Raw genomic sequence first — 27,840 nt, 5'->3', positions numbered from 1 at the left:
AACCACTAGACGTAACTTTCTGTGAAATAGCTTTTAGAGGCATTAAACACTTCGGACGTCTGGTCCTGTCACCACCACTGTGAACTATTCTGACTCAGTAAGTTTCTCTAGAACAGCACATTTCAAATCAAACCACTCTGAATGACTTTGTTAACATCTTAACCATTTAATTATGTAGACGTTTTGATTAATTTGTTCAATCACACGCTCCTGCCACTCTTTGAAGCAAAGGGTTTGTCAGTTAAATTAACACTAAAATCAATCAAAAGAAAAAAAGCAATAATACTTGTTGCAGCTTCTGAACAAGCATTAGAACTCTAATTATCAGCTTATTAAAGTGTAAAAACGTCTGCAGAATTCAGTGGTTAGGATGTAAACAAGGTCATTCAAGGTTTGATGTGAAATTAACTGTGGAAAAACAATCCCACTCAGATTTTATTTATGATTCAAAACCAACAGTAAACCTACACGTCGTATGAGTTTTATATGTAATGTTGAAAAATAAGCCTTTTTTGGAAACTTTTATCTTAGAATTCCCTGCATATACCTCTCCACCATGAACACATTTAAAAATATTTCTATTTTACACCAAAACCTTTTTAGAAATATTGCAAAACAATGTCTAAGACAGGCAGTGATTATGTAGACATCATAACCATTTCATGCAATATCTTTATGTGAGGGAGCTTTTACAGACATTAAACTCTTCAGAAGTCTGGTTCCTATCACCACCACTGTAAACAAATCTGACTCGGTAAGTTTCTCTACAACAGAACATTTCACATCAAATATGATTTTTTATGGAAACAACAAGAGATGACTGATGATATTTCTATGTAGAATCAATAACCCCCCCCCATCACCCCCACCCCCTCTGGTGGAAGGGGTTAAAGCATGCCTGATACAAAAAACTGTGAGGCTACTGTCACTACAGCACATTACAAGCTACACCAGTACAAAACCAAAACGAGTTCATTTCAGGTAGCACAAGGTCTTTGAGTTCCAAAAGCATTTACGATACGCAGGGGGAGAAGTGTCCATTTTTAGCATTAGCCTCTGTGGTGCCATGAAAAAGGTTACAGCACTACTGGGTGCCTCTCCCTCCTCTCTTTTAAAGGGCCTGAGAGTAAAAGGTCAGGCCGTTATGTCCAGTCTCATTAGCTGTCCAGAGAGCACACTAATCATACCTGATCACAGCACAAAACGCTTACTGCAGACCGGGTCATTTGGTGTGTTGCAGGTAGGAGAAGTTAAAAATGGATGTTTTGAAATCATCATTAACTTCCTAAACTATTTCATCCTGAAAGTGCTGTCTCTCTTACTTTGAACCAGTGCTGCACGATCTCTAAAACAGGCCTAGTGAAACCAACGTGGGAGGTTTTGGACAATTGTTTTTTAGAACAGAGCTCATTAGGAAAGATTTCACATCTGATTTTCATATAAAGCTCTAGATTCAGCGGTTCCAGTGTCTAGTTTTTCACATGAGCAGTTTTAATCTACATCAGCATTAAAGACACATTTTAAACAGACAGACAGCTGATGTGTTTCATGCCATAAGGTCCAATAATCCAATAAGAGAGGAATTTGTGTCTGTGGTTAATAATGCCATTCTGGATATTTATAAAACTTAAATGTTCCTCAAGTGCAGTTTACAAGAAGATGTGGAAGAAGTTGTGGAAATCATTGCTCATTAAATAGAAGATGGGATCCTTCCATCTACAGCACTGTACAGAAGTCAGAGACCACTCTTCATTTATTCAATTTCCAGCTATTAAATACTTAGGTTATTCATTTTTTCTGGAGATATCTCTGAGGAGATTAGATATAAGATAACCTAATTGTACAAAGAAGTGGAAACTAAGTGAAAAATAGTTTGCAAAAGTGTTAAAAAAGGATTGAAAGATAAAATGGGAACTAACAACGCTGCAAGACCTGGTAGACACCTGTCCCATCAGATAAACAGCACTTAAAGCTTTCATCTCTGAGAGAGAGGAGAAAATCAAGCTGCTTCAGATCTGAAAACATCCACAGGTGTTTCTGTCCATCCTTCCACTGTGAGAAGACGACTCAATGCTATGGGTCTGAAAGGATGTGTGGCTGTCAAGAAGCTCTTACTGAGAAAAAATTGACCAAAAAACAAACAAATAAAACAAAGAGGCTGCAAAAGCAAAGAAGGGAACTCCACTGATTTTTCAAAATATTGCACAGAATTAAAGGGTTGAGGTGTAAACAGATGTGAGATGCTCCGTTCTAGAGAAACTTGCTGTGTTAGAATTGTTCACAGTGGTGGTGATCCAGACATCCACCTCTAAAAGCTCCCTCACAGACAGTTATTACCTTAAATGATTAGATATATGCTGCCTGATGTCTGACACATTGATTTATGATAGTTTTGGGATAAAATTTTGGCTTATAATGTATTTTAATCCATCCACGGTAGAGGGGGGCATGTAGGGTGTTCTAATGCAAAATAGTCTATATTGTCTATAGTCTATAGCGGCTATATTTGTCTTGTAGACATGGTGACCCCTGGTTCCTACCACCACCACTGTCAAGAAATCTGAGTCTGTACGTTTCTTTTCAATAAACCATGTCACAGAATGAAAGAATGTTTTTATCTCAAGGACTGAATTATTCAGACATTTTGAAAAGATGGTGTAATTTACAAAAACTCTGACCTTCACTGATGTTTTCTTATTTGAGATTTGTTCTTAGGTAAGAACAGAACTGTGAACTGACCACCCCAGAATCCAGACCTCAATATCACAGAATTACTTGCACTGTGAGACGCAGAAAATGCAACCAACTTCTAAGACTGAACTTTGGAGTGAATAAATATCCCTGCAGGTTTCTTTGAGAAACTTAAAGCAAGTTTCCTGAAAAGAATGGAAGCTGTAATGAAGGCAAAGAGTGACATTTTCTGTGAAATTAATTTTTTCCTGCTTTTTGGTCCTGATGCTGAAAAACAAACACTTGATGTCCGTTTTGATGGGAAATTAAACAACTGAACTGTGGTCTTTGACAGGTCTTTGACTCTCATACAGTTCTGCATTTCCTCTGTAGTGATTAAATTAAATAAACTTTAACTATCCGGTTAGGGTTGTACTGTATATCACTGCCTGGATGTCAATATAGCATTCTTTCACTGATGAATCACATCAATTTAAACAGCTGTCATTATTTAGTACTGACTCAAAAAACCCAGTAAACTAAGTATTCTGAAAGTAAAGTTTCACTATCGATCCAAAGCAACTCAATGGAGGTCAATAAAGTAAACAACCTGTTCTGAAGGAACAGCTACCTCGTCAGGGCACCATTATCTCCTTCCTAATACAGAGACTGTGGGAGAGAGAGAGAGAGAGAGAGAGAGAGAGAGCAAGAGAGAGAGAGAGAGAGAGAAAGAGAGAGAGAGAGATCAAGAGAGAGAGCGAAAGTGTGTGAGAGAGAGAGAGAGGGAGAGCGAGAGAGAGAGGGAGAGCGAGAGAGAGAGACAGAGAGAGAGAGGGAGAGCGAGAGAGAGAGAGTGTGAGAGAGAGAGAGAGAGAGAGAGAGAGAGAGAGAGAGAGCGAAAGTGTGAGAGAGAGAGAGAGAGGGAGAACGAGAGAGAGAGAGAGTGTGTGTGAGGGAGAGAGAGAGAGATCAAGAGAGAGAGCGAAAGTGTGTGAGAGAGAGAGGGAGAGCAAGAGAGAGAGAGAGAGAGATAGAGAGTGTGTGTGAGTGAGAGAGAGCGAGAGAGAGATCAAGAGAGAGAGCGAAAGTGTGTGAGAGAGAGAGAGTGTGTGTGAGTGAGAGAGAGAGAGAGAGAGATAGAGAGTGTGTGTGAGTGAGAGAGAGAGAGAGAGAGCACCCGCGTGGACTTAACAAAGCTTTCTGCCAACCAGCAAATCCCAACAGGATCCATGAAATATTCAAACCCACCTACAGGAGAGGCTGCGAGTGGAGATAAACTCCACCAAATGTGGGCTGTGACCAAACAGGCAGGTCCGGAGGCCGTCCTGTCACCGCCATTAATAAAACATCAGCCTGCGAGACAGGCTTTCTGCAGGAAGCAGGTTCATCACCAACAGGAACTGGGGCAACTCAGATTCCAGACACCAACACTGTCGCATTTATTTCATTGGTCCGAGGGTGCGGGACGTTTACAGTAAAATCCGATAATAACTCTCACCTGAGTTATTTCATTTGTTTTAATTACGTATTTTATTCTACAACAATATCACTGACCACACACCTACCAACATCTTTCTGTGTTTACGCTTTGTACATTGTCCTTTATGTCTGTGTGTTCTATGTTACTTGACTTGTATCTTTATTTTTGTTCTTTGTACCAACTAAGGCAGGAAAACACATATTCTGATAGTCTGAGCTCCACCAACGAAAAACCACATATTAACCATTCCACCCTTTTTCGTGGATTATCAGTTATTTTTGTTTTTTGTATAGCCTCCCACCTTAACAAGCCAAACTACGCTTTATTTATGCTTTAGTGACCCCTTTATTTTAAATAGAGGTCATCAAACAATGCCAAACCATGCTTATATGATTTTTACAAAAAATGTCACATATTCTTTTTTTTCGCTGCAAGCACTCAATTAGTAATCGATTAAATGGCTTAAATGTAGACTGTGAAGAGCTGTAACAACAAAATGGCAGTGTTCTGACAAACTGATGCACTTTTCACCAAATAAACGTGGTGCTTTGTTTCAGCCTTCCCATCATTTTGAGCTACAGTAAGTAAAGCAATAGCTAAAAATAAGTGACATAATAATAAATGTTATAGCTCTTCAGACTCCAGCGTCATTTAACTGGTTGGACCTTTTTTTTGTTGGTTTTTCCCAATTTTCTCCCCAATTTTGACGTATCCAATTCTACCCATTAGTTAGGATTCACTCAATCACATGATACCACTAGCGCTAGGAGGGCGAAGGCAAACACAAGCTTTCTCTGAGACATGTAAAATGAGCCACTGCCACTAACATGATGTCATTGGACAGGAGAACACCAACCGCAAACATTGCATTGATTGATGGGGGGAGACTGGGGAACCCTCCTACCCACCCAGGGAAAGCTAGGCCAACCGTGCTCCCTCGGACTCCTAGCCATGGATGTCTGTAGCATCACCAGGGATCGAACTCGCGACCTCCTGATGAAAACGCTTAGATGGTTGCGCCACTCATTTGAACATGCTAGTTCATTAGATGTACTCTGTGTAAACAGGTTTCCAGGATAAGCGGATGGCAGTTTTTTCACATGAAAACTGTTTATAAAATAAGTTGTATTTTAAACTAATTGGGCAGTTGTACACAGTTAGCCAGCTAATGTATGTAACGCTGTTACAGAACAAGCTGCTGAGAGTTCAGTCATTTTTGAAGTAGCTACTAAATACTCTAAATAACAGAAACTGATATGAATTATAAAGTTGTGGTTCCATGGAAAGCTGAGTCAGGCTAGCATATCGCTGTCGGAACAAAATGCTGTATTTCCAAAATGGTAACTTTAGAGAAGAAGGAAAAACTTTAACTTTGAATGGAAGCCCATGGAACCAGATTTTTGTCCAAAAAAACTTCATCATGCAACAGCCGGCGTTTGCAAATTCTGTAAAAAAGGTACAAAATGATAAAAATGTAGATATGCAGTTTTGTTCCGACAGCAGTGATATTCTGTGTGTGACTCCTTCCTTCATTTTAGGAACATATTTCCAGACTTTACTCACAGAGATACGGCACTATAAGTAAACTGCTGCCCACTTCAGGTTAAGTGGTTACTCGCTCTAGTTTAGACATCAGTTTTAAAATGTAAACTCGATCATTTTTTTATTTTCAACATTATCAATAATGTTAAACAACTGTTTCAGCCCTAGAAAAATGATAATATATGCCTGTACATCTTCATGTTGTGGCAAATTGGTGAATAAAGTAGTTTCTGATTCATTTCAGCGTCGTTTTTCGTGTTATTTATTGCTTAGCAGTCCATGACGTGGTCAAAAATAAGTCTAATCTTGGACTAAATTACTCTCAGAGTGGATTCTCCACAGGAAGTCTTTTGGCTTAAGAAAAGTCTCCAGTCTGAGACAAATGTACCTGATCTTTTTCTCAAAACACCAATTTTCTGTCTGCAGGATATTTAGTCTGCACTGTGTTCGAAGAGTTCAGTTTCTTCTCTCAATTTAACAGCAATTCCGCAACTCTGTCAGAGGAAATGCAAAATCAACAAGGTGGACAGCAGCACCTGTCACTGGACATTGCTAGGCCAGTAAAAGGGAGGGATTCAGGACAGTTTGGAGTGATCAATCAAAGGGTGAACCATTGGCAGCTGACGGAGCAGCGCTGTCTGTTCTCATACCCTTCCTCCTGCTGAAGGCTCTGTTCATCGTGAAGAGGGACTGATCTGAGGGGGATCCACCTGAGAAACACAGAGAAAAACAGGCAGAGGGAAAGACGGTTAAAGATTTGATTATATGAGTTGTGATGGCATCAATGTGTAGTTCCTGGACTGAATCGTGTTTTATGAAAGTGCGCTGAACATGAAAAATTCACAGAGCTACCAAAGACGGGGTATGAAGTGTCTGTGAAGGAGCTCTATAGATAAGCAGTCCTGTAGACAAGATTCTTTTACAAAACATTAAGGAAAAGGAGAAAAAATGAACTGTGTTAATGAATTACACATTTATTAACACTCATTATACATGATGCATACATATTAGTAAATAATATTATATTTCATGATATATTTTGTAAAATATAACATTAAATAATAAAATATTACAAATCTTTATTATATTACAGTCTTAGCCCTACTTTGCCCTGTAAGTTCTGGAAGTGAATGATTGTGAGGTTATTCTGTGTCCTTTCTTCTCTAAAGCTTCTTCAGAATCACCACCTAAAGTCAACTGAATATAAACCAAGCAACGTACATCAATCATTATTAAATATAATGACAGTAATAATAACAAAGGGCCTCATTCATCAACCGTTGGTGCTTTTGTTACTCAGTGGTCTGGTCAATACAGCCATAACAATTTATGTAAAAATACCAGATGTTTAAAATATCACAAGTGGTCAGCGTAGGGTTCTCCTTTAGCAGCTGTAGCCAGTCAGCAGCCTGTCCATGTTGTCCACCCTCACACACACGCACATATATAAACACATACAGGCCATGTAGGAGGAGAACAGAGTGAAGGACACAGCACCTCCACACTTTTATTCCCCGCGGGTTCACCCAACACCACATGTGTAATATAAATGTGTGGGGGGTGAACAGAGTGAAGACACTGAAAATGTGGTATTTTATGTTCTTCACAGAAAATCATCAAAGGCCAAAGAAACTGAGGTTGAAATAATAATAAATCGCATCATTTTTTCTATTGGTAAACATTGAAACAAATAATATCCAGTTAAGCTGTCATAGAAAGAACCAATTAGATCTTCAACTGGTGATTTAAACATGTAAACAAAGGACTGTTTATGTTTGAATGTATTCAGTAAAGACAAAAGCCCAACACTCGGCTGATCTGGAGGACAATTTGCAGGTCCACCTTACTAAGACAAGACTGAGTCTAAACGATTTGGTCATTGTTATGGGCCCTGATCTTGAATGAATAAAAAAACGACTATTTGTTTGCTTGATTTTGCCTCATGCTAGTGCTCTAATGTAGGCTGAAGGTTTAAGTTTACCATGGGACTTAACTTTTTTATAGCTATGAGTCACAGGTGTAAAACTCTGCTCCAATAATGGCATTAGTGGGTCCGGCACAACACGCCCTGAGCCAACTGCCCCGTCTGCTATGGACAAGCCTCACTAATGCGATTTGGTGTCGGCCTTCGTCGAGGACAGTCTAAGTGTCTTGAGCATGTTGGGCGACCAACAATGCGGAGTCAGATCAAAGCTTTGTTTAGAAACCAACAATGAGATGTCACTGTTAAAGAGAGTGAAGCAGAGCCACGCGACCTCACAATCTTCCATTCCTGCGATTATCTCAAACAGTAGGCCACTTACAAGTGCCGTCCCACTAACACACCAAACACGCAGCTCAGTCCTGGCTCCCTGCCACTTTAACACAATGCCTCTTTGTTTTTAAGGCTGCTTTCAGCTATTCAGTCAGGCTGCGCGCTGCAAAGTCGGCAAAGCAGTAAACAATCCGCTCCGATGCCGCCTGCCTGGAGCGCTTTCCACGAACGACATGCATTTGACGCTAAGCTTCTGGAGAGTTCTGCCGGTGGCATGCCGTGTTTTTTCAGGATGGGCTGTGGTAAAGAGGGTGACAGCAGCAGGCAGCGAGCTGCGTTGGTTAAAAGCGCAGCCAGCTGGGCCACGTGTCTGCGACACAGCATGGGGAAGACGGCTCTTCTTCTTGTCACAGCTCAATAAAGTCAAAGCCATCGGCTTCTGACTGAAGCGCAGAGGAAAAGAAAGGCGCGCTCTCCGGGCCGCTGGTGCATGCCTTAAAACATTTCATCTTACAGCACCACTACAGTCTGTCAGCCAGAGAGGCAGCAGGGAGGCTAAGAAGCCATGATTGAGAGGAAGAGGAGTGAAGTGACAGCTCCTGTTTAAAAAAAGATTTTTTTTTTCTGAACTATTTTTATTATTTTATTATTGAGCAGGTTTTCTGGATGGGGTTTATTTCATTCTCGAACATGGCTTTGGGGGAATGCTGCAATGCTGCAAACCAATGAGAACGTTATAAATAATGTACTTCATTTACACAGGTCCCATGGTAAATAATGCAAACCAATAAAAACAACATTAACAGTACCTTTAATTTGCATACCTCTAATGCTTACTCTCTTAGCTGGAACTCTATTGCAGAGACTTCATAAGAGGTATAATGAACACAGGGGACATTTCAGGCCTGGAGGTACAGCATGCAAGAACGGATCAGCTTAATCTTAATAAGGTCAGCGAGTTAGGATTTATTACACTAGACTTAGCATAAGTCACCTACAGCTTATAATGGCATGTACATTCTAACTCGTTGTGGCGGTACCACGAAAGCAAAAGGGCAAGCAGTGAGATGCCCTTTCAAAAGTTTAGAGACTCAAAAGTCATGGCAAGGCATAGTCATAGATACAAACGTCAACACAACATCCAAAGTTAAAACCCAACTGATTTGTAGGGTTTGAAAGACATTCTAGTGGTCAAACATTGTGCTAAAAATAACACTTTTTACTGGCGTGATTCATTGCATGGAGAACTAAGTTTTGATCTTGCTACATATTATATATCACAGATAAAGCCTGCTTATACAGACACAGATGTCTAAAGTGTTGTTGGAATAGCGATCTTCTACCAAGCAAGACTGAAAATGTTCTTAGTACCCACCCCTGGGGAACCCCGCTTTTTCCCTTTGCTTTTATATACCTGATTCATCTCACAATAACCTCGTAATTATCTGATGTGTCATAACCAGGCATGTCAGAGCTCAGAAAGCACACAGATGTTAACAGTATTGTACGGCTGCAAACTCTCACTGAAACCGAGGGGCTCAACAGAGAACAGTGGGTTGCTAACAAGCACAGACTGAATTGCATTACAAAGACTGCTGCAGACAACAAAGCTCATGCTATTATAAACAATGTTACCCTGTTACTCCAGACCCCTGCAAATGGTATTTATTATTAACAAGCTGGCATCAACATCCGTCCTGACGTTGATGAGCCTAGCTCTCACCCTCGTCGTGACTGAGCCACCTATGCCTCATTAATATCTTACAAACAACCTGCTGTTACTCCACTGTATATGTTTACTCACTCTGTTGGCACTGTCTGCTTTGCACTTCTGTTTTTGGTGTCAGACTGTTCCACTCTTTTTTACGACACTGAACTTGCACGTGTACACTGAACATGTGGCAGATTTTATATCAACTGTGTATGCTCTATAGTCTTTTGTGTATTTATGTTCTCAATGCATGCACTCTATCTGTACAGTGTATAGTCTTTCTCACAGATGTCTGTAAGGATACTGTATATGCATTGTGCACATAAGCATACTGTACGCTGCAGGGCACACTGGATTTTAACTGAAACCATGACCGGGAAATCACAGCTGTTTACAAAGGGGCTTTATCAATGTTAATAGTGAATGAGTGAAAATCATATCCAAAAATAAATATAATGCACAGTCTATCAATGAAAACGATGCTGATTAACCTTAAATAAAAAAAAACATTCCTGCAGGAATTGCTTGAAATTTCCATGACTACATCGTTCTGCGATCACCATGGTCAAAACTTCTATGCAATCTTGCTGTTAAAAGGTAAAGATGAAGAAAGGGAAATAATAGAATACCAAAGGCATGGAATGCAATATGGAGAACTGCGAAGACTGTTGTCATTAGGTGGAGAAAATGTGTCACCACAGGGTCAAGACAACCCTCTTAGCAGGGAGGCTACCAAGAGGCCTACGGCAACATTAAAGAAGCTACAGGAATTTCTGGTAGGTACAAGTCACTATGGGCTAAAGTGACAGAAGCCATTTCACATAAAAAAAAAGATCATCCAAGGTCATCTAAAGTTTGCAAAAAATCCGCTCAATTACCTGAAACCATCTCATGAGACAAAGTTTTTGACCTGAATTCTAAAAGATATGTTCAGCGCATCAACAAAAACAGCTTATCAACTACAGAACCCCATACCAACTATGAAGCATGGTGGTGGTAGCATCACCTGGCAGTTTGAAGGAATTTTGCAAGAAAGAGTGAGATAAAACTGCAAAGTCTAAGTGTGGAAGGTTTACAAAGACTTATTTGAGAAAAGCTTATTTTTGTTATATATGCGAGATGCTTCGACATTTTGATACAAGGTGCCAATAAAGATGGAAAAATGTCTGATATGATTTATCTTGGTTACTTACTATACATCACAAAAATCTACAATTTGAATAAAGCTGTGTAAATTTTTATATGCACTGTATGTTCTATAGCAACAAGCCTCTCGTCTAGTAGCAGTAATTTTTTGGTGGTACCAGAGGTGATGGACCCAGTGTCCCTTGTGTTATTGCCTCTGGCAGTTGCCTCTCAGTTATCTCTTCTCTTACAAAAGAGATATTGGCTGATAGTGGCTTTCAGCACAGCCAAAGGAGCTATTTTAAACGGACAGGCTGAGCCAGGTGTCAACCTTAATTTTGTCTGGCTTTGGTTTGTACTTTGACATGCTGATTGGTGAAGTGGTCCACTCCCATTATTCATGACTCTGAAGTCTCAGCTCTTTTTTGTCTGTATTTCAGCTGTTAACTGTGCCAAAGACTGAAGGTTTAACTTTTCCCTGAAGATGTGCAGCCCTCTGAAAGACTCTCTTTTAAAAATCACCTCTCACTTGTAACTCACTGAAACAAGTACAAAATGAAGGTGCAGAGTCTATATGATCTAATATTGTGATTTGGCTTTATGAAAAGGGTTTGTCCTGTGTACAATCTTGTTTTGAGTAAAGAAAAACATTCTTTATGTTTTTCCCATGTCTTTTTATTTTTTGACATTGAAACAAATAGAAAAACTTTGGGAACTTCTGGGAATTTGCACATTTTCTTTTTTGTCTATTTCCTTTTCTCAGTAAGAGCTTCTTGACAGCTACACATCCTTTCAGACCCATAGCGCTGAGTTGTCTTCTCACAGTGGAAGGATGGACAGAAACACCTGTGGATGTTTTCAGATCTGAAGCAGCTTGATTTTCTCCTCTCTCTCAGAGATGAAAGTCTTATTTGCTGTATATCTGATGGGGACAGTTTTGGTGTCTCCTCAGAAATATCTTCTGAAAAATGAACAACTTAATAGATGCTTTGACTTGAAATTAAATAAATGAAAAGTGGTTTCTGACATCATGCGTATCAAATCTAATACGGAACAAAATATAATAACTCTAGACTTCTAAATGTTACTTAGGTTTTCAATTCAAACTCATTTATGTCTGTGCTTATATTTATTTTGTGCTTATATCCTGGATTTCTCTTCTGGCAAGATAATAAAAAGTAATACAAACTTATGGAAACTACCAAAAATTGCTAAACAAAGAAGTTTTGAAACTAAAGCCTCTGCAGTGTGTAAAGCAAATTGAACCAAAGGAACAATCGACCCTCGTCAACATTAAGAGCCCTGCTGGAGCAGGCAAGAGGAATTAAAAAGCACTAAAGGGTGACATGTTTAGCCAAAGTGACAGGCCAACAAAAGAGATATCAGAAGTCTAAATTATTCAGAGGAAATCAATGTCTTCAGCGCTGGAGAATAACAGTTATTGACAAGACCCCAGCACCCTCACTCCATTTCAGTCCATTAAAATGTACTTTCACTTAAGTGTCTTGGCAAAAGGAATTACCGAGAACCTTTCAACAGAGACCTGAGATACCGTTATCAATGAGAGCCGCCGGCCATGCGATGGTTTTATACATTTAAATAGAGCTGAGAGTTGCGAGGAAAAGTGTGGAATGGAATGTAATGGACATTTAATTACGTTATGACTGCAGAAGACACCTCAGCAGCCTGAAAAAAAAGAATAAAATCAGAGAACACTCTTGACAAAGTCATTTAAAGTTGAGGTGGAAAATGAGGGGCTGTGGAGGAAGCGGTGAGTGCAGAAACCAATCTCGCTTAAATCATCCTTTATTACAGGAAACAGATCAAATTGTGCTTGGCGGCAGGAATTTTAAATGGTAATGGACGTCTGTGTGGTGCTTCATGAAGATCGAAGTGTGGCCGAACGCACACACGCCCACACACACATGGTACCTGCCTTGGGTCAAGGTGTCCTGGCCAATGATGAATGAGGCACTCCAAATCTCTAGACCTCTTAATAGAACACTCATATTGGCCTCTGCTGTTCTGGCCTTTTAATGCAGCACATATTCTGCTCTTGTGTTTTTTCCATGGATGATGAAATAATTCTTGGAAAAGGAAGAAATGTCCACATTTCCAATTTAATACATTTCACAGAAGTCCGGTGAACATTCCTGCTAGTAGGGCAGTCAAAATCAAACATAACGTTCAAATATTCACTGAATTACAAGAAAAAAATTATTAAAACGTTTAAGGCTGCCTCTTCTGCTGTGTTCCAGGCCAGTTAGTTTCTAACATCACAAACAATGACCACTAAGCAGAAGGAAGGACATGTCACTGCTGACCATAAACAAAAGCAAAACTATAAATAAATATAATACGCTGTACATACTATGGAGATATTCGCAAACATCTGCCAGGTTTTAGCAGCTCAATCATTCTGAATGAAGCAAAATCTTTGCTTTACATACTGAATAATGCGAATGTGTTCTTGTGTAAGACTGAAATTATTCAGAGGGCAGATTTTTCTGACAAGCCAGCGCTCTGAATGTGGCACGGGAAGCTCATAATCAGACGTGTCGGGTTGGATTTCACAGTCGCTTTAGACCTTATCATACATATTAAGGTCACACACACAGGCTAACAAAGAAGGTCTGGCCTGATGTTTAGGTTTCAACTGAAAAATTAACATTATGTTGATAAAGACATGATAATAAAAGTAGATAATTCACTTACACTCACGGAAGAGATGAGCTCTCTTTAAATATTCTTTCAATGCACTTGCAATCATCAGATTCATCCGCTGGGGGAGGGGGTCCGAAACACAACCAACCTTACACATTGTGTTACACAGTGTAACTTACATAGGGCCACTTTAAAAAAGCAGAATGTATTCAATCAAAATTTTATTTCTGATCCCATCTGACAGCCCTACTTGCTAGAAGCAGCATCACATTCATGAATATGGCAAAACAGAACCATTTCAATTCTGTCCCAGTGGCCAATGAATGTCCAACATCACCTTTCACTGTAGCTTCAGTGTTCTGGAGCACATGACAAGCAATGGCCTGTGAAGTGTCCCTCAAAAATGGTCCACCTGCAGCAGCCCTGTGCCACACAAAACAGCCATGAGTTATGCATGAAATCTTGACGGATAGCTTATTAAAAAACTGACAGCTGCAGGGTCCTGGTGGACCAGGGCTGAAATAAGTCAAACAAAAGGCCACGGAGAGAGCTTTCTGGAGGAGGTAGGTCTGTCGTTCATGACTTATTATGCCCAGCGCTCACACACTCCTGCAGACGGCCGCACACAATCAATGCACAACCTCACATGCTCTGCTGTCGGTAAACAACAGAGCTTAATCAAATCATTCAGGCAATACCCTTCTGACACTGAGGAGCTCTGCATTCTGAGCCATTTTACAAAAGCCTTCCAGATTCCCATTCGTTCTCACTGATGCAGATGCTGTGCTCTACCAGAGGGTTGCAGGCTCAAGTCCCAGCTGTGCCATGTGCTGCCCATTAACCCTTAGAGGTCTAGAGTTGTTACTGTCATTTGGTATATTTCTATATTTATATTTAGTATATAGTGGGTAGCGCTGCCTCAGAGAAAGAAGGACCTAGGTTCGATTCCCTGGCTGGGCGCCCAGAGTCCTTTCTGTGTGGTGTTTGCATGTTGTTCCCCTGTCTGTGTGGGTTTCCTCCCACAGTCCAAAGACATAATATAAAATAAGATACATTTAAAATGGAACAAAATTAAATATGGCATTTTAAATGATTTTTTTTTCATTATTTTCATTATTTTATTTATTTTAGACTCCTTTCATATTAAATTCACATCAAATATAAATTATGCCACAGGCTACATTTTATGTTTCATATTTTTTTCAAATACGTTAAATTCGGCAATCAAAATTGTTGATTTGTAAAACGTGATTAGATTGAGACGCACAAGCGATTTACATTTCATATCAAGAGGTTTAACCCCAACGTTTTTTTTACACACACTCTTAAAAAAGACGGTGCTTCAAGGGTTCTTTAGTAAAGAAAATGGTTCTATATAGAACCATGAACACTCAAAGAACCCTTTGCATGATTAAAGGCTTCTTTCATGAAAGGCTCTTCAGATTGATGGGAAATGTCCATGAATGTGCTACAGACGGTTCTTCTAATGTTACAAGTTTTACGCCACAACAATAAAAGATATATAGCACCTGTTGGGTGCTATATAGAACTGTTTTCAAAAAGGTTTTAAATGGAACCAACCATATAAAACTAGAACATTCTTCTGTTTTCGTCAGTAGGGGTGCGTGGAAAATTCGATTCTTAGATGCGTCGCGTTGCAGACGTGAACGATTCTGAACCGATTCACAAACGTCAAAAACGATTTTCTAAATATTTAATTTATAACGGAATGTTGAAGGAACGCAAAAGGCGGAACTTGGAAGTGTGGAAGTGCAGCGCCCGGACAGTCTGTGACGGCACACAACAAAAACACAACTGGATGAGTGAGAAATCCGACCGACTCCCTCTGCATTAAAGCCAGGTTAGATCAGGAGTCACAACACAAATGATAAGAAGAGCCATTTTGTCCTTTCAACAAAAATAAAAACACCTTGGGAGCCACAACGTTTCATGTCCAGTATGTCTCAGTGTGTGATAATGTCCTAGTATAGGCTAAACAATATAAACAAAAAAACAGATTTACTTTGCTCTACTTTAAGCTTTAGCTATAGCCGCTTTCCTCCCATCTCCGCTAGAAAACTTTTCCTTAAAAGTTGAATAGTTTCTTATAAAATGTCTCTCAACATTTGACTGTTTTACGAGGCTAAAGTCACTTCTTATTCGGCAGCTTCTTGTTAGAATTTTCCCATTCCACCTTAAATTCTGACTGAGGCGCCGACTGTAAATGCTGTATCATTTAAGGTGGAACAGGACAATTCAAAAGAGAAGCTGACTTCACCTTCGCAACTTTTTAGTGTTTGACAGTCTCTCATTGCAGATTTAACGTTCCAGGAAACCAACTGCGCTGCTTATAAATGCGAATAAGTCAATTCGTCGCCAAATGTTTGTCTTAAATCTCTCTCATTTCCTTTTCGTTAGCTACTAGCTAGGCGAGACTGTGTTGCTATGTGACCTGCAGTCTGCATGCCAATCGTTGAGAACCAGGGCTTTGGCGCTATGTTGCACACATCCCGTCTCGAAGATGTTTCACTGACACAGCGACCCCCCACTCTCTACAACGAGACCAAAACCGAAGTTATAAAATCACTAAAGAAAACGGGTAGAATAGCTGTAACGTGCTGCGGGGACATCTATTGCCACAGGGTCTTACTTCACCGTGCACATTTTATCACAGATGAGTGGCAGCCTGCGTCTCATGTGCTCCACACAAGAGCAGTGAATGACAGTCTTAAGATTCAAGATATTGGAAGTAAATTCATTATGGATCATTACAAATACTTTGCTAAGTACTAAGTCCTCACACAGAGAGAAAAAAGAAAAGATCGATAAGCGTTTCATAATCGCATCGCAGCCTCTGAATCGTAATCGAATCGAATCGTGAGGTGCCTAGAGATTCCCACCCTTAATCGTCATTAGTAACTATGACTTCTAATGGTGATGATAACCACAACTCAGGGTTAACACTGAGCGCTCTCTCATCTGGTCCTGCTGGATGCAACAGGTGAAAGGCCTAGCAGGCCTATATGAGCAGGTATATGCAGCAGCTGGCCATCTATAAACAGGTATATAAACTGGTAGCAGACCATTTAATTTCATCCCTGCTTCTTTCCAACTATTAAAGCAATATAAATTCTTCTTCTGCACTGCAGATACAGGCAGCAGAGGTAAGATGATGATGTGCTTCATGATGCATGTAATCTCATTATATGGACAGTTAAGAAAACCAATTACAACACAACCAAGCATGCAGAATAACAGAGTGTTGAATATGCAGATGTTTTAATCCAGTAGATGCACAGGCTGCAGTTCAGACATCCTGCTGTACTGCATACATGGAGGGAGTGTTTAGTAAAGTGACACATAAGTAACATAGAAGTGCTGAGGCAGGTTAATGTAACAGCCTTTATTTTGGGGCTATATTTCTTTTTGAAATATCTTTGTAACGACCCCATTGATCAGAGCGCAGACAGAAAGCAGAGGCAGAAAAACTTAAAAACTGGAGTAACTATACTATTCAAAGCAGGAAAACAGACTAAGGCCCAATCCCATTTCACCCCTTGCCCCTACCTATTAGTCCTTAGCCCTGTTTTGTGCGTTCACGTCTAGGGTTAGGGTGTCCCAATTCTTGTTGAGATAGAGGGGTAGGGCAAAGTGTTAGGGCTACATGGGCTTCCAAACTGAGGTTTTTCAGAGACTCTAAACGGAGTGTTATGAGAAAAAAAGAAAAACCAGAAAGATGGCTGCGCGAGCGACCAAAGAATCCCACAAATGTGAGAATTTTCTCTGTTGAAAATTACAATAACCACTGTATTATCGTTTAATGTCATTTCAATGTTTTATGGTCGTTTTCTTCATAACAAGTATAAAAATCGCTAATAGTATGCTAATGTCTCGGTAGCTAGCTAGCTAACTTTCCTGTTCCACCTTAAATAGTCCGGCAGTTCTGACGCCTGAAGCGCCAGGATGTAACTGCTGCACCATTTTAGGTGGAACGGGAAAATTCGAACAAGAAGCTGGTGAATATCTGACTTCAGCTTCATATTACCAAAGAATCAGGGGTGGGCGATAATAAATAATTATCCCCCCTCTTTGAAAGCAGATGATGCCCTAAATGTAACTAAAGCCCAGCAGTGAGGAGCTGAACTTTTCCTTCCTCTGCTGTCACTGAAGACGGGCCGGGTCGCCTACAGAGCAGCGCTAGTAGCTGTTAATGAAGTAATGTTTTATTTGAGGGTCCCATTTCGTAGGACAAGATTTCAACCACTACCCCTTGTAACTCGGTTCCAAGGGGTAGGGGTAAAAAGAAGAAATGGGATTGGGCCTAAGGCTACCATAACTAAGAGATGCACAAGTTAACGAATGCAAGACACAGGACATAAACACAGAAATATAACAAGACACAGGTGAGAGTAATAATGATAATAATTATCAGTTGGCAAACAATAATAAATATTTCTTTGCAAGTAGTGAAGGCATAAATCATATCACCTACAGATACACATATTGTTTATGGATAAATGTACCAGTTGCTGTTGACACAACATTAGTGACTCCTTGTTACAATCATGGGTAGATAGATGTGCACTGGCCACTAAGACCACCAAGCCAAATAATCTAGTGTCCAACAAAATTTTGTGGCCAGAATAATAGAAACATGTTTATCGTATATAAATTGTATTTACAATGAACAAGTATATTCCAGAACCAAATAAGAAGATCATTGCCGTTGTGGTGAGCGTGGTGGTCCACACTGCTGAGCTGGTCCACCCTGACATCATCTGATCTAGTTTACGGTTATTAGGTACTCTTTAGCTACTATAGTTATGGCCTCTATGTGTAATAACAGCTTATTTAACACCTTATTTTATTTAAGATCTCAAGACAAAATCTGATTTGTCAAACTAGTTTCATGTCTGACCAAACAGGCTTGTTAAAAAGGGAAAAAAATCTCCAAGGCAAGCAGCCACTCCGGCCCAAGGATGTGCACTGTTAGTGGCCAAAATGTGAGATGTTGTGGCCAGAGGCCACCAACAGACAATGTCTTCTCCTGCTTACAATCAGGTAATGTGACAATGTTTCCATGGCTGGGAGTCATGACAGCACAATTGGCCTCGCTCTCTCTGGGTGGGCAGGATGGCCCTCCCTCTCCTCTCATCACTCATCGCTATGCCAGCCAATGTGCATGTCTGTTAGCTGATGGAACAGAATTGACAGTGTGGAATATTTTTATATTTCCTCTTTTTAAGTGACTTTCTATCAATTCTTAAGTTGTAAAACTTACTCATGACTGATCATATGACTAATCTGAGTGTCAGTGCTGAGTCTCTGTTTCCTTTGGTCCACATGACTAATCACCAATGCAAATACTGACTCTGGTCAAAGCTCTGCATTCACAATTACTGACTGGAGTATTTACATCTGTGTCTCCTGACTTGATACAACAGAGATAATCATTAACAACTGCATCGTATAAAGCCTGTTTGTAAGAACTGTCTCGTTTAGGCAAGGCTAGGCTAGGATGAAGCTGGGACGTGAGGGCTCTACAATAAACCATCTCCCAGTATCCTATGGCCTCCTGAGTCTCTCCTTTTGGCAAAGACAAAGATTTACAACAGTGGTTTGCGCTGAGCTGTCCAATGACTCTGAGTTAGTGGCAGTGTGACAAGATACCCGGGCTGGCTTTATATGACAGAGAAAGTATGTGCTAACCTTTGCCCTCATTGTTGTCTGGTATTATCTAGACATAGCCAATTTCAGGAACTGGACACGGCTAAATTGGAGGGAAATTTGGGGGAAAATATGCCAAAAAGAAAAGAGAAAGTGCCAGAGTGGAGTGGAGACAGCAGGGGTATTTAATGGCATAAATAAAGTGCTTGGATGTTCTCACTGACAGATGATTTATTGATTGTTTTAAGTGAAAAGCATCTCCATGGCTTTAGTTTCAAATGACATCTTTTATAGCAAAACATCTGGTGATACTGTACAATTATGTCTGCACTGGAGGCAGAAGACACTGATCAGTGACACCGTGTTCTTCGCAGACTTGGCTTGCATTCAAGCCGACACATAATTGTAGTCATGTATCGCGACCAGGCGCTAATGAATCGGTCACAGAGGCATAATGAAGTGAGCACTCTGCGCTGTATGAATCAGACTGAAGAATAAAGCCCTTTTAAAGTCCAGTGTATCACCCAGCATGCGGCGAGTGGCATGCCGGGGTTTGTGTGGGTCTCGTGGGCAGTGGCGGGCGCTCTTTTTTCTTTTGACAAGACAAAGTGCTCACGAATAATGAAGCAGGTTCATAAATCTTGAGCAGTGACGGCGAGCGCCCGTTTAGAGCTTAAATCCGTTTTAATAATTTCCCTCTAATCTTCGCGCCTGTTTCTGCATGATAAGGATGTTCTCCTTGTGGGATGCTGCCGCTGCCCAAGTCACTTAAAACGTGCCCATATTTTACTGCCAGCCACTGATTTCTGAGTGCGCGCGTTTTCCCCCAGCATCGTCCACAAGAGGCTGGAAACCCTCTCCAGCAGCTCAAGGACAATCCAAACAAATGTGTGCTGTTTGGCTTTTCACCTCTATTAGATATGAATGAAAGGATAGAAGCAAGGAAGGGTAACAACAAACTTTACCCATAATTCAGCAGGTTACGTCAAGGGCAGTTGAGCTTTAAACCCTATTAGGGCAATGAGATGCGTGCATTTAAACAACCAAAGCAACTTCAGAGCATGAGTTTTAATGAGGCCTTCTGAGAGAAACAAAGCTAATACTGTAACAGACTTTTGTATTACGCTCAATTGTATCTGGAGAAGCTAATAAAAAGCTCCAGTAGTCTTATCAGTCTCCAGAGTTCGGTGTATAAGGAACCAGTGAGGTGAGATAGTGTCTCTAACACAGATGGGGACTCAGTAGAGCGGGCTGGAACTCATCTCAACAGCCATCTAAATTAGATTCATTTAGAAATGGCACAATGCCATTGATTCTGATGCTATCTGAGATCTTGATGCTTTCAGAAGCAACAAAGCGGGGCGGTGCTGAAGCACCGCAACCACGCAACTGTGTGATGAGCTGAGTAAATAAACGAACACTAGTCTGAGATACTGAGTGCGTTTACATGCACTCAATAATCTGATCATAATCGGATTTCTGCAGTTATTCAGTTATTCAGTCCGATTATTCAAATGGTCATGTAAACACTATACTCCGATCTAGAAATCCAATTAAGAAATCTGATAAAGAGAGCTGGATTTTAGCTCAATAATCAGATTTCACAGTGCATGTAAACTCTTATTCTGATTTCTTTCGGATTTCTCAGTCTGCATATGCACAAGAACAGACAGTGGATGTCGCAAGATGCAGCAAAACACCGTTGGAGAGGCGCTGAAACCAAACACTAAATAAAGGATTGAAATATTCTTCATCTTCTAGATGATGTATGTTCATATTTTCAGTTAAAGTGGCGCGATGTTTTGCATTATGTTTACGTTACGTCTCCTTCTGTGAGTTTGTTGGCTGGTTGCAAAGCAGAAATCTGATTACTACCTGACTCATGTAGACCCAGAGTTTCCCATTATCTGATTACTCAAGTGCATGTAAACAGATCGGATTACTGACAAAATCTGATTTTCTGCAGGTATCGGATTACTGAGTGCATGTAAAGGCACTCATTGTTTCTAATAGAAAAAAAGGCCTGAACTGTGTTTCTAAATCAGAGCGAAAATGGTGCAACTCCATCAATTCGCATTTCATCGCCATCCTTACATCTTCATATTCTGGGTCATCTTTGATGTTTCTCACAGCAAACTAAACAAGAAGAACATGAAAAAACGCTGGAATGGTGTGTTTCTGTTCACAGCCGTCACCTTGAACTGCTAACACAGTAGAGCCTGGAAGCGGAGCAGCACTGTTATAGTGCATGTACAGTAAAGTCACGTAAGATTCGTAACCCATGAATCTTTAGCTAAATGTGCTGTTTTCCTATCTCCACCCAGCCACAGTGTGTGGTCAGAATACCAGATGAGGTCACCCCCCCCCCCTCCTTTATCTGCATATGTGTGTGTTTAGGTGAAAAGATGTCCATTTTCCTCTCTGCTGCTTGACAACCATAAGATGACGTCTAATCAAATGAATAAATGGCTTGTGAAAGTGATCCATTTAGAGACATTAAGGCATTAGTCATAGGATGGTTCTGTAATGTAGCACACAGGGGCCAAAAGGCTTTGCATATTCACCCGCTGCATGGGCAGAATCGACAACAGTGCTAAAGCAAATGGCAGAATTCATAATTCACAACGCTAAATAATGAAAGGCTGCTAAAATTAGCTCATCTGTCAGGAACGTTTAGCAAAACGCTAGCTAGCGTCAACAACATCCCATTCCCTCTTGGATCATGATGGTTATGTAAATGACCTTAGCAAGAGGTAAAGCGTGGTAGTGGGCTGTAAATACGTCTGCTACCTCTGAGGAGTGTCAGTATGGATTACAAAATGGAAGAAAAAGGATTCGCTTGAACTTCAAAGTTTGTTTCATATTCCTTCCTTTGCAACGCGCTGTAAAATGCAGTACAGAACGCATGAATTCCATCCATATTTTATGGGACGTAATGTAAAATTTTAAATGGACAGTGCGGCCTCACCAGCACTGTCCATATTCCTCCATCATGCCTTAATGCTAAATGGCTTCGTTCAGGGGTTTAATAGGATAGAAATTACAGCCATCCATCTCAGTTCGTGTGCCTTTTCAAACCAGCCGGCGCATCTGTGTGAGCAGCGTTTGTGTTAGGATCCCCATACATCACACAGTTTGCCTGTAATGCTGATTTTTTCCTGATTTCGTATGAGGGTCAAAAACATGCTGTGTATCGTCATTATTCGGTGGTTAGCTCTCTGCATGTGCGGTTAAACCAGCGCATTTCTCTTCTGTTCTTCCATTTATGGGTAGACAACAAAGCTGGGCTTTGAAGTCGATGCCAAATGGAGATCACAACAAAAGAAGCCATCTACAGCACACAGCAAACCGAGCGCTCTTTAAAGCGCACACGGGCATACTCAAAAACACAGGAACCCACTCATAAACAAGGTTCTTTTTTATTTAATCATGGCCTATAATAACTCAAAAGCCAAACACGGCCATGTGCTGATTCGAGCAATAAGTACGCCAGCAGTGATTTAGAATTCTGCATCCTCTGGTGGTTCTTGTTCCGTGAATGTGCAAAGGGAGGACAACAAAGCTGAGCATCCACTGACAATACAGCTCCCTACTAAACACAGCACACCGTTACTAACAATGCAGGATTAGTTACCATGCATCAATAGAGACAATGCTGGCTCAGAAAAAAAGCCGCAGGGCCTCTATGGGTGGCTGTGAATGGTCTTTCTAAGCTAAGGATGCTGGCAGTGTTGTTGATGGCCTCTTTTCTGTAGCACTCGGCAGGAAACGGAGGATAAGGCCCCCTCCAGCACGGCTAATACACAACACATTCAGTCACCTGAACTGGAATGGCTAGGCAGTGAAAATCAGTCGAATGCCCAATAGAACAGCGACCATTTCTGGATAATTCTGCCCTGGGCTACACTGTCTGAATACAACTAGAACCTTCTCTATGGTACAATGGCTAACACGGGAGGGAACTGTGAGGGACAATTGTGTCCTTTACATGGCAGAACTAGAACATGGCACACACCAGTACTACCACGTTAATACTACCAAGCAGTCTCCAGTGTCTTTATCCAGTGTTTTAACTCCCTGATCCAGTCCGAGTCCTTTGTGTTGAGTATGTGCCTAAACTCAGAACCAACATCTGTAGAGGCCTGCGTTGTGCACTTTAAGAACACTAAGTATACTCTTTAAAAATGTGGTTCTTCAAGGGTTCTTTAGTAAAGGGAACCATGAGTTCTATGTAGAACCATAAGTTTTTTTTAAAATGGTTCTAGATAGCACCAAAAAACTTCTTCTATTGTTAAAGCTTGACATTGTAACAATGGCAGAAGCCCTTTTTGGAGCTATATAGAAGCATACAAGACATCCTCCATCAATCTGAAGAACAATTTCACCATTTAAGCATGAAATGGTTCTATATAGAACTCATGGTTCTAAACAGAACCCTCTATAACAAACTCATTTCACATTTAAATGGTTCTGAACTGTCCAGGGTGTTTCCTGCCTTCCGCCCGATGACTGTTGGAATAAGCTCAATCACCCCCGCAACCCGGAAGGATAAGCGGCTTAGAAGATGTGTATGTGTTCTATATACACCAAAAAGGGTTCTTCTATTGTTACAAGCTTGACATCGTAACAATAGCAGAACCTTTTTTGGTGCTATACAGAAGCATACAAGACATTCTCGATCAGTCTGAAGAACCTTTACACTATGCAATAAACCATTTACGCATGGTGTCTATACACAACTCATGGCTTCCTTTACTAAAGAACCCTTGAAGAACCATCTTTTTCATGAGTGTCTGTAAAACCAATACAATTTAGGTTAGATTTCAAGGCTTATATTGGTCTAATGTGCCCAGTAGCCTACTTCCTTTTCTTGACATTGAGGGCAGAAAATCACACAAATAACAGACAACCAACACACTGCAAACACACAGGCATGTATGAAGACAATGTGCGTTACTACGAGATCAATACACTCTGTACTCGAGGGGGTGATGGAGGACAAATCTGAGCATCTATAAATCATCACTTCTGCAAAAAACCTTAGACGTTCATTTATGTTGTTTGTGCTTTTTTCACACGTAATTTCAAAATGCTAGCTGCCCTTTACATCGTGTTAAAGTTTCATGACAAATGGACCAATAGAAACGGACTGAAATATAATAATAATACAATCTTGTTATGTTACCTTCCACTGAAAATTAAAAAAAGTTTTTCCTTCTCCTGTAAAGTTTCTTTTTTGAAGATACGAGACATTGTTCCATATGTTTACCAGTGCTGTCAAAATTTAGGCCTCCAACATAATACTACTAATAAAAGAGAAATCTTTTAATACCGGCTAAACACCTTCACTAATAACTGTTCTAAGTCTAACTTCTCAAAAGATGTCAAAATGGAAAGAGTCTTCAGATGCTGAGTTTGTGAAAGAGGGAAAAAGGCTTCTTTATTTCAGCATTTGGTGGCACAGGGTCTCGAGATGCCCACCTGCACAAATACAGTGTTCCAAACAACAGTTACTATACCATTTATCTGGGGTAATTTGATATCCCCCCATCTTACTTCTCAAATTTTGATATTAGCTCATTCTCTAATAGGTGCATCTCTTCGTCCAATCAATTTGGCCATTGCAAGTTGCGCTCACTCCTAAAAACTGGTTTCAACCGGTTTGTACCAGTCTGCTTTACTTTTCAAGGTCGCCTTGTCCCTCTCTTCACTGGGTCAGTAAGTACACAGAGGCCTCTCTGTGAACCCAGGGGCTTTCCAGTGTCTGGAATCTCCTGTGCAGACAGACTAAGACCTAAGATGGTGAGAGAATTAATATTCTCTGTTAGTCAATACTACCTGTTTGGTTATTGATTACAATACCTAATCTATTTGATTACTGATTAAGGGAATATTTATTCAAAATCTCCATTAATGTAAAGGAGAAATAAGCTGAATCTTTACTACAGAGAGAATAAGATTCAACAGCCTGAACCTGAAGGAGAATCTTTCCTTGTTCCTTATTCATATTTTGCATATATTGTTGACTTCTGTGAAATTCAACTGCTACTTGAACACAGTTCACAAGGGACAATCTGTGTTCAAAGATAAAAAGATACAATTAAATAAACATATCTGAATATAAATATAATTCCATTGTGTTGATTTTCATTTTACATTTAAATATCCATATTAAAAACTTCAGTGTTAAGAAGGAAAAATGCGATTAATTGCGATTAATCACAGCAAACTGTGAAATGATTAATTAGTCACTTTTCTAATCAATTGACAGCCCTAATGTTTATACATAGTGAGTCAGCTCTGCAAAAGACTCCCATGAATTGCTGGTCTTGCACGGCGGTTTACATGGACAAAGCGCGCTGGCAGTACAAGACAGTTTGGCCAGGCTTTGCTGTTGCTACAGTTAATCACTGAATTTCTTGGTCTTTAAGGAAACAAAGGTTTTCTGCAATATGAAATGTTAGTTTGTGCTGGTTTTATTGGAATATGATATAAATTAAAATGGCATTTCATCTTTGCCATTTTATCAACAAATAAAACCAGTGAGAATTTTCACTCCTGGATGTTTGGCATCCTTCAATTAGCATTCATTAAGTCCTACTCCAACCATACATACTGCCAGGGTTGCCAGATTGCTTTATAGTTTCCAGCCAAAAAATGTTCAAAACCCACCAAAATGCAGAAAAACAGCCAAAAAGTAAACGTACGAAACAGGCTTTTTTAACCATTTCATGAAATAACCAAAAATCAGAGAATCAAACTTACTTGAACTTAATTTTTAGTATCTTTGTAAACCATCTAAGAAACATCTGGACAAAGAAACTATAAATAATTGAAATAAAATTATTTGATTTATAGGTGTATCTTATTTCCAAAACTTGCAGAGCTCACACAAACTCATCCAAGTATTCAGAGTATTAATATTTTTTACTGCTTTATGATGAAATCCATTATCCTGTACAATCTGATGAGGCAAATGAATAGAAATAACATTGCAAGCATAACTAGTCATCATGCAGAACTTGTTTACCATTGTAGGCTCTGCTGAACAGATCCTGGGCCGGTCCAGTGTCCAACTGTAGTGGAACTGTGTAATGCAGAGTGAACTGGACAATCTATACTGTGTTAGATGCGAATGTACATCAATTAAACATCAATAATAAACTGGGTATGGTGACCGCTGTTGTCAATTGTGAACGATACAGATGGGCGGGGCAGTGGCCTCCTCTCAACAGGAGTGACTATAATGTATGTCAGTGAAAGTTTTGACAACTGATTGGATGTGGGGAGAAGTTGGGCTTATTCAGATGTGAGCTGCATTATTAAGTAAAGCAGTTTATTGATTATATATATCGCTGCTGTCGGAAGAAAACCTTGTATCTCCATTTTAAACATTTTTCAGTTTTTACATAATCTGAATATACCTGTTGGCCTTTACAAAGTACGTAAATTTCATGAAGAATGGACCAAAAGAAACGGCCCAAAAATGACTTGGAAAAAATTCTGGTTCCACTGACTTACATTAAAAGTAAAGTAGGTTTTTTCCTTTTCCGGTAAAGTTACCATTTTGGAGATATGAGGTTTTCTTCCGACAACAGCGATATACTTTTTAAAACCCGGCCAAAATAAAGAAAAACCAGACCAAGTTTTGTCCACCCGCCAAAGCACTTTCTCACCAAATCCAACCTAAAATCGGTCCAATTTGGTGAGAACCCGCCCAATCTGGCAACACTGGATACTGCTCCAGTTCTGCATGCATTTGATGACACACGTATGCATGACAACTCTGGTAGCTTCGAAAGGGTCTATCAGCAGGCCTGAAAAAAAAAAAAAACTAGGGGAAACACTGCTGTGTGCTCACATCTGACGTGCAGCCAGTCTAACTGTATTTCAGCACAAGGCAGCTTTCCAGTCAAAACACTGACGCTGTGTAAATTTTCTACTTTGAAACAATTCCACACTGCAGACGTTTAGACCATTTGCTAACCTCTGAAAATGCTCCTCAGTGCTGCAGGCTGTGGATAATATATGTTTATGGTTCCTTCACAACAGTAGAGAGCATAAAAAACTAATATAACAAAGGACTGGATTGGATAGGGCTTAATAAAGAACACCAGATTCATTTAAACAAGTTCCAATTCCAATCTGTTGGACCAGTTCGAGACTTTTTTTTGCTTTTTCTGGGTGTCTCACTGGGTGCTGATACTTACTTAATGTGCTACAAGGCGCCACTTACAACACCCTAATTTATACAAGTCCAAAACCTGTTGGCTGATATTATCGGCCTCTCCAAATGAATGATGGACCAAGTTAGCTTCACAAGCCAGAGGAGATCACATAATGCAAAGGTGAAAAATGCTCATCACGCGCCATATTTCACAGGCTTGGGAATGCACAAGCAGCCATTTATTTCCATAATGGCTCATTTTATGATGGATGCACTGCAAAGCAAGTTCTCCCCACTCAGTCCTTCATCTGCCTCTGTAACATCACATTTGCTGGCCACTTTGTCTTCTCCGCCACGTTCCTCCATTAGATATTCGCCGTTCACGACAGCAGCTTTTTTCCCCCTTTAATCTGATAAAAAATGATGATACTCTAGTTGAATATTCATTATTTACAAACTTATTGCACAAACCAAAGGAAACAGGAGAACTGATGTAGAAGGGAAGAGCCCATAGAAAATAAGACTGAAAATTAGCTTATGATTTCAAGAAAAACAACATC

General features: G+C 40.1%; 1 protein-coding gene across 3 annotated transcripts in view; it reads right to left on the bottom strand.

Annotated features, from left to right (window-relative positions):
• Window positions 1–27,840, bottom strand: part of gulp1b (GULP PTB domain containing engulfment adaptor 1b) — a 70,570-nt gene that overhangs the window by 25,535 nt on the left and 17,195 nt on the right. For all 3 annotated transcript variants that reach the window (XM_036569912.1, XM_036569915.1, XM_036569913.1), the window contains one exon: window positions 6,343–6,402. In XM_036569912.1, coding sequence (XP_036425805.1) covers window positions 6,343–6,370 — 28 coding nt within the window. In that variant the 5' untranslated portion in view covers window positions 6,371–6,402. The remainder of the gene's footprint in view (window positions 1–6,342; window positions 6,403–27,840) is intronic.

Source organism: Colossoma macropomum, unplaced genomic scaffold (genome assembly GCF_904425465.1).
Source record: "Colossoma macropomum unplaced genomic scaffold, Colossoma_macropomum, whole genome shotgun sequence".
Classification (NCBI taxonomy): Eukaryota; Metazoa; Chordata; class Actinopteri; order Characiformes; family Serrasalmidae; genus Colossoma; species Colossoma macropomum.
Note: the sequence above shows the minus strand (reverse complement) of the source record. Positions and strands in the feature narration are given on the sequence as shown.